The sequence below is a fragment of the Rhipicephalus sanguineus genome, chromosome 4 (assembly GCF_013339695.2).
Source record: "Rhipicephalus sanguineus isolate Rsan-2018 chromosome 4, BIME_Rsan_1.4, whole genome shotgun sequence".
Classification (NCBI taxonomy): domain Eukaryota; kingdom Metazoa; phylum Arthropoda; class Arachnida; order Ixodida; family Ixodidae; genus Rhipicephalus; species Rhipicephalus sanguineus.
In genome coordinates this window covers 51,056,869-51,065,481 of record NC_051179.1, presented here as the reverse complement: position 1 = coordinate 51,065,481, position 8,613 = coordinate 51,056,869, and the positions used below count along the sequence as shown (strand labels likewise).

At 45.7% G+C, this 8,613-nt stretch overlaps 1 protein-coding gene across 1 annotated transcript in view; it reads left to right on the top strand.

Annotated features, from left to right (window-relative positions):
• The first annotated feature begins 366 nt into the window (after positions 1-366).
• LOC119391191 (neprilysin-1) overlaps positions 367-8,613 on the top strand; it is a 55,547-nt gene continuing 47,300 nt past the window's right edge. The window contains exons 1-2 of the mRNA XM_049415187.1: positions 367-701; positions 3,658-3,916. Of these exons, the coding sequence (XP_049271144.1) occupies positions 367-701; positions 3,658-3,916 (594 nt within the window). The remainder of the gene's footprint in view (positions 702-3,657; positions 3,917-8,613) is intronic.

Genomic DNA, 8,613 nt, shown 5'->3' with positions numbered 1-8,613 from the left:
GAGCCCCATCCCATCCTTATTCTTCTAGTTATTTCACTCTCATGGTTTGGCTCCGCGGTTACTACCTGTCCTAAGTAGACGTACTCCTTTACAACTTCCTAGTAGGCGTCGTCAAAGCATGGGACGTCACGGCGAATGGTCGCCACCCACATTTTGTTTTTGCGCGTTTTCTCGTTTACTAAGCGTCTTCTCGCAGCAAGCGTAGTGTTTTTGGCATCGTGAAAGAGTACTTTACTAATATGAGAAAATTGTTTTGCTCGTTAGTGTCCCTTTAATTAATTAATACAAAACATCTTTTTTTTTTTCACGCAGTAATCGTACAATTGGCTCTCCCGAGAACCGAAGGCCCGTTATAGGCGTCCCAAGATGCCCGAAGAAGAAGACGATGACGACGCCAAGAAGAAACGAAAAAGGCATTCCAAAAAGAAGCACTCCAAAGGCAAGAAGAAGCACTCCAAAGGAAAAAAGAAACACTCCAAAGGCAAGAAGAAGCACTCCAAAGGCAAGAAGGGCTCTAAAGGAAAGAAAAAGTCCAAGAAGGGCTCCAAGAAGGGCTCCAAAAAGGGATCTCCAAAAAAGAAAGGAGGTTCCAAGGCCGGGTCTCCGGAGCGAGAGTCAGGAGCCGCGTCACCTGCTTCAAAATCACCCTCACCCGCACAGGCAGCTGTGGGACCTGTGCTGTCGGTCGACTGGTCGAGAAGGTGAGCATATTCGTTATCTCATCCAAAGTACACTCCCAGTCACTTAATTACTTTATCACTATACTACTAACTCGATCACTAAGTCCGTTACTCATTCCATCACTAACTCATTCGATCGCTAAGCACGAGCAAAAAGAGAATCGGAACACCACGAACTAATCACTCACTCGTGTCATGATACATTAATTCAATAATTTCAGCACTCGGCAGCACAAGCTACTAAGTTAGAAAGCAAGCAGTTCGCAAGTGGCAAGTAAGCGATCCAGCTGCTCTCTCAGCAAATTGATATCCCCAGCTATGTAACAGACACACGTTATCGGCTCTTAAAGAATAACAGTTGACTAACGTAGAATGTTGGGCCAGTTGGTTCATGATTTCTAGTTCTGGTTCGCTCCTAGAACACGTCCGCCGATTTGTCCGGCGGGGGATGAAAACAGTCAGTTTCGCCGCAAGGGCGAATCAATGAATGTGATAGCAACATATTGGAATGTCATGCGGACAATGGCAAGCAGCTCGAAACTTGCAGCGCGCTGCTCAAGCACAAAGGACGCACGAAAAAAAAATCACGCACAGGACGAGCGCGAACTAACAACTGTCACAGCTGGACACTTAAAGCACGTTGCTCAAACACAAAGAAGGACGCACGAAACGAACGCACAGGCATACGCAGGACGAGCGCAAACTAACAACTGTCAGAGTTGTTACTTCTTTGTGTTTGAGCAGCGCGATCCTTTCGCAAACGCGGCCGCTGCAGCGAGCGAAGTGACCTTCGTGCGCTCTGTAGCCTCAACGGAAACTTTGCGGTGAAAGCACAAGACGTACAAACTATTCCCATCACGAGATAAACGCGCGCGCGCACGGGCGACGACGCCCTGTAGGGCAAAGTACAGGTGGTAGAGGCAGGAGGAGCGCGAGCATCGCATCGAGCGGAGCGACGACTTTTAAAGCGCGCCCTTCGCGCCATCTCGCTGGTGATAGAGATAACACGCTGAAGTGCTTCTGAGCTCTGCGTACCGCCAGCGGTAAGTGGTGTACATAAATAGCTCGCCGTTAGTATGCTGAAGGACGTGCGCTTCGTGGCCGAGCCGCCGCGCGCTGCGGAGGGAGGGGTCGCAGGTTCAAATCCCCGATTTCGCCCTTCGGAAAATATTTTCCTGAATTATTTTTCTTTGTAGCTCTTATACATACAGGGTATGTCCGAAAAGTAATGTAAACAAGTCGATTAAAAAATGTATTGATAAGATCAGTACAACACAATTAACATTTACAAAATAGGCTCTTCCTGAGGCGATACATCGCTTCGAGTGAGATTCCCGGCATCGAAGGCGTCACGGTAGACGTCCTCCGGAATGTCCTTTAAAGCCTTGGTGCAAGGCTCTTTGACTTTGTCAACTGTCCTAAAATAATGGCCTTTCATGGGAGTTTTCAAGCGCGGAAACAAAGGTAAGTCTGGAGGAGCCATGTCAGGACTGTAGGGCAGCTGGTGAACTCTTGGCACCTTTGAATCGACAAGGAAGCGGGTCAAGACGAAGGCGGTGTGGACCGGCGCGTTGTCATCGATGATGGTCGTTGATGGTGTGTAATGTTGCAGCAGAGACTGCTCCCAATTAGCTTTCTACCAAGAGAACCAGCGAACCTCTGTGTAAGCGTCTACAATGTCTCGTGCCTGCTCGCGCTTCTTGTGGCAGCGCGACGCATGCCTCTCGCGCACGGGCACGAGACAGTGGGCTGACCTGTTTGGTTTCGGAGAGTATATTCGGGAAAACACACTTGTGTGGAACGCTTTAGCGGACTCTAATTGTCACACCTGCTTCTTTGGGTACAAGTTTGCCCAAAATAAACCACAGTTTGTGTTTCCCCTCTTGCAATCTCCTTTGGTTGTACTGCGTGTATTTAAGTTTTCGTCAACCCTTATTCTTTTATTGCGATAGCAATGATAAGGAAGCGCATTTCTACCGTGGCCGTCATGTTCCATATAAAGTTCAAATTGATAACATCGCAATGCGCGTCGTATGTTTTATATGTGAGTGAAAGAGTGTTGAGGGCTGCCTCCCTTCACGGCTCGTGCAGAGATTAAAGATGTCGGCCTTCTCTGTCGCGCAAAGGCGCATGAAGGGATGCCAGGAGGAAGGCTGTATCGCTCCGGCAGCCCAACTTTAATCAAACGGGCGTGGTCGCGCGCGAGCTATCTTGTCGTCGCCGTCCTGTTCCACATAACGTCCACATCGATAACATCGCACTGCGCGTCGTACGTTTTACGTGCGAGTGAAAGCGGGCGAGGGCTGCCTCCGTTCGCGGCTTGAGCCGCAAAAGGGCGTGGTCGCGCGCACGCTATCTCGACGGCTCATACCTTAGTGCCGCTTAGGAGACGGCTCATACCTTAGTACGTGCTGTACTCTGACCACGTACTTTGCGTTGAAGTTATAGACAGCACAACGGTCGCCTCGCTCGCTGGAGCGGCCGTGTTCCCTTACGCCAGCGTTTTGTAGAGTTACACCCGATCGGGTCCTGAAGGAGTTAACTGCTAGCCTCACTTCGTATAGGATTTCATTTTGTCGCTTTCGGCGAAACTGACTTCATGTCGGTTCGACATAACACATAGGAGGTTTCAGACAAGATGCCACCGACATAATACGTACACAACCATTAAGTTTAAATTACTACTGTAACTAATGTTTTGCGCTTTACGCAAATACGAGGCACACATGAGATACAAAAAGCTGTTCCTATTGCACTTTTCCTATATGGACCATCGCACCGGCGCCGCTTTTTCGTTGGGAGTGTCTACGTTTGCTATCGCAATAAAACAGTAATACGCAGTCAGGTGGAAACGTGGAATTACAGCTGGATGGTGTAGCTCATTGTTTGATAAAGGTACTTCGCGATAAGAAAGAATGTCGATTTCTGTCAAATGTTCGCTTTTAAGAAGTCTGAACGCACGCTTGCCTTCTTGCAGACGTAGCCCGTTCAACGACTTCGCAGCGCAGGGCTTCTACGGCGATGGCATGTCACCCAGCCAGGACCAGTTTCTGGTGAACGTGCAGTACTACGACAACGCCGCGCCCCCCGCCTACTACGACTACGGCGCTGCTGCGGCGCCCATGATGATGCCACCGCAGTCACCCACGGTCATGATGGCGTCACCGATGGCGGGAGACATGAGACCCTTGCGGAGCGGCACTGTCATCTCCTCTACTGAGCGCGAGTACTTTGAGGTGAGAGGGAACGTGCTTCTCTTTGGCTATCTATCTATCTATCTATCTATCTATCTATCTATCTATCTATCTATCTATCTATCTATCTATCTATCTATCTATCTATCTATCTATCTATCTATCTATCTATCTATCTATCTATCTATCTATCTATCTATCTATCTATCTATCTATCTATCTATCTATCTATCTATCTATCTATCTATCTATCTATCTATCTATCTATCTATCTATCTATCTATCTATCTATCTATCTATCTATCTATCTATCTATCTATCTATCTATCTATCTATCTATCTATCTATCTATCTATCTATCTATCTATCTATCTATCTATCTATCTATCTATCTATCTATCTATCTATCTATCTATCTATCTATCTATCTATCTATCTATCTATCTATCTATCTATCTATCTATCTATCTATCTATCTATCTATCTATCTTAGTGGTGTAATGTCGTATTCGTCAATGCGGCGCCCTTGCCAGAGTTACCTTTCCATACCTGTGACATTATTTTGCCCTTAGAACTCACTCGGACTCAGACTCACCGTAGTTTTCCTCAACTGGACTCACTCGGACTCAGACTCGCTAAACAATTTCAATGCGAAGCATTTCTTAGCGAACTTCTGCGACTTTGAGCGCATCTATCTGTCTATCTATCTATCTAGCCGCCTACGACTTTGTGCTGTCCTGGTCGTTTCGTTAATCGGATGTATACCAAAATTGGTGTGACATAACATGACCTTACTACGAACATAAATGCAAGCAACATGGAAATCATGATATGCATGTCATGAACAGCATGATTTACATTCCATGGCCTTGGGGCTCTTGTAGCCGTTCCGTTAATTTCCAATATACCAAAATTGATATGGCGTGACAAGAGTTCATGACAAACATAATGACAGGTCCTAACGTGCAAATCATAACACGCATGTCATGTGCGGCATGATTTACATGACATGGTCTCGGGGCGCTCGCGGCCATTTAAATGAATGGATATATACTAAAACCGGTATGACGAGACATTTCTGTATGACGAACATAACTGACACGTGGTAACATGAAAATCATGAAATGCATGTCATGTGCGACATGGTTTACATGTCACGCTCATGGCGCACTCGCGGCCGTTTTGCTAAATTGATATACACCAAAATTGGTCTTGTGCGATGTGACTGTATGAAGAACATAATTAACAGGTGGTAACATGAAAACCATGACACGCATGTCATGTATGTCATGATTTACATGCCATGCTCATGGTGCATTCACGGCCGTTTTGCTTGCTTGATGTACACCAAAATTGGTATTGCGCGATGTGACTGTATGAAGAACATGAATAACAGTTGGTAACATGAAAACCATGACATGTATGTCATGATTTACATGCCACACTCATGATGCATTCGCGGCCGCTTCGCTAGCTTGGTATACACCAAAACTGGTATTGCGTGACGCGACTGTATGACGAACGTAAATGAGAGGTGATAACATGAAAGTCATGACATGCATGGCACGTACGCCATGATTTACATGCCATGCTCATGGCGCACTCGTGGCCGTTTCGCAAGATTGATATGCACCAAAATTGGTATTGCGCGACGCGCCTGTATGACAAACATGAATAACAGGTGGTATCATGAAAACCATGATATGCACGTCATGTATGTCATGATTTACATGTCACGCTCATGGTGCATTCGTGGCCGTTTCGCTAGCTTGACATGCACCAAAATTGGTACTGCGTGATGTGACTGTATGACGAACATAAGTGACAGGTGGTAACATGAATACCATGATATGCATGTCATGTATGGCATGATTTACATTCCATACTCATGGTGCACTCGCGGCCATTTCGCTCGTTTGATATACACCAAAATTGGTATTGCGCGATGTGACTGTATGACGAACATAAATGAGAAGTCTTAACATGCGAATCGTGTTATGCATGTTATGTACGGTATGATTTACATGCCACTGTCATGGTGCGCTTCCGGCCATTTTGTGAACTGGATGTATACCAATATTGGTATGGCATGACGCGAGTGAGTGATGAACATAAATGACAGGTCATGCATTGTATATTTCAGAATACACGTTTCATTGGCATGGTATAAGCCAGATTGTGCATGCATGCGTGCATGGCAAACATGCGATATATGGTGAACTAGATGCCATGGCATGAATGATTTCATTTGGCTCAAAGGCAAACAAGGCGATGTATGCAGCTCGTTGCTTCGCATTACATCGATTCCCACAGTGCGTGGGATCTGCCGGATTTTTTTTTCAACCGGACTCACTCGGACTCAATCTCACCAAAATATTACTGACTCGGAATCACTCCGACTCACGGCTAGATGCGAGTCTGAGTGAGTCGGGTCGTGAGCCCGACGGCGTGTTATTAACTTTTCGACCATGATGTCAATGTTCTTTAACACCCATATCTTGTGCAATGGGTGCTCTATTTCGTGCCTTTTGATCTCGTACCTAGAAATAGGAGTTATCGGTGGTTGAAATCCAGTAACGATTTTTATCTTGAAAGAGGTGACTCACATGACATATTTTTATCAAGAACTTCCTGTGTGAAGAAGTTTGCGGGGGGTTGGGGGGTGGGGGAAATGTAAAAACTCACGCCTCTGTATATAAATATTCGGCTGGCGTATGAACGCTAGTGCGTTGAAGTATGTGTGAGTAGACGTAAGCATAAACTTGAGCCGGACATAAGGCTGATAGTAATGCTGAAGTTGAGAAGATAGGATATGATGTCATGATGACGTCATATGGTGACGTCATCAAATGATGATGACCTTTTGCATCATTCGTGCTGACGCCGACGCCGCGGGACGCCGACGGTCAATTTTCGTGTCTGATGAGGCATCTAAGGCTTTCGCCTTATTAAGTACGTAGTGCGCAGGCTGCATGTCAGCGCATACGCTTCCGACAGAGGACGAACGAATTGTACGCCCTCGTGCCTGTAAAGCGTGCTTTGCCTGCCTAACAACGACGTATTGCAAGAAAGCGAGATCGTAGAACCTAACATTTTAAAGTGCACGCGTTAAACTATTTTAGCGAAACTTATTTGACGAACTGCTTCAAAAAAGTTCTATGGGAACAACAATTTCTAAACATTTACGCACCGCACTTCGGGGCGTTTGTCTGAATAATTAAAATAGATGGCCATAAAGACGTAGCTGCGTGCGGCGCGAGAAAACACGAGGGACAAGAAAATGCAGACTGAGACGATGATAAAGCGTTTTTCATGTTCCTCTCATTATCTAGCGCTGTATTATGCTTCTAGAATCAGCCAAATAGCCCGAAAGTAAGTTATGGAAACCTGACATAAGACTGACACTAAAGCGAGCTATGCCTGAGTGACAGCAATAGCTATGAAAAAATTGTGGCTTAAAAAGTCGAAAGCCTTGTCCGTGATAGCGCGCTAACAACGCACGTACGCAGGCCTCATGTTAAGGCGAAATTGAGCGGGTGCGATGTGTACATGCTCATAAGCAGTCTTTTAGTGTTTTGGTATAATTTTTTTTTTCGTCTGACGCACGGATCGCTGCGAACCAGTTGTAGCGCAACCATCGAAGACGACTGTCAAATTAAGCATATAGGCTTACGCGAATCCCAGAAGCCGAACTAACCATACTAGCAAAAATGATCGCGAAGTATCATTTATTAATTTAAAGAAAAGAACGCCCACGTAACTAGATTTAGGTGCATGTTACAGAACCTTGAAAGTGAACAATAAAAATTATTCCCGAGCCCCGACCATTACGGCGTGCTTCATAATCGTATCTCTGTCTCAGCATGTAAAACTGCAAAAATATACTTCTTTATTGTTAATTTCGACCTACAGGGGCACCAGTAAGCGACATCATGAAAGCTTACTTACGCATAAGTATCCCTAAAGAACACTTTGACGCAGTACAATCCGCTCAAAATTTTTTTACTAAATCTAGCTGCTGTAACTATATGGTTCCCACCGACTCTCGTCTTGCCTCAATTGCATCGATGACGCATTCGAGCGCTCCTCGTTCTATTAAAGAAGGAAATCCAGACGCCGGCCATGAGAACGGGCGAGGGAGCCTATGAAGCCTTAGCAGACAATTCGATCTAGCTAGGCGGTAGAAACCTACGGCGATAGGTAGCCCCTGTATATTTCACATGGACGCAAGAACACATCGTGCCTATGCGTTCCTGTTTGCCTGTAACTAGAGTTACTGTATATGTTACCTTTATGTACAGTCGCTCTCAATATGACTTGCAACACGGGAGCGCGTGGCCTCACGAGTTTAATGATTGCCCACGGCTTCAACTTGTTTCATTTCTGTACCTTATTATTTTCTTATTTGGGAACATCCTCCAGTGAGAGAACAGCGTTTAGTTGCAGAAATAAGGGCTAGTGGAAGGAATGGGAAATCTTTAAAACTCGTGCGGCCACACGCTCCCGTGTTGCAAGTCATATTGAGCGCGACTGTACCTAAAGGCAGCATATGCAGTAACTCCACCTGTAACAAAATGCTTGCGACACCTACACCCATGTATCAGAAAGTTAGTCGCTAAAATTTTAGAGCGGTAGCTGTACTCTTCCCGCTACAAACACAGAAAATGATCTTGTGTGCGCATTCGACCTTGAAGCTCAGCCAACGTCCATCTCGTCGTAGCAACGGACACGCGCGGTGT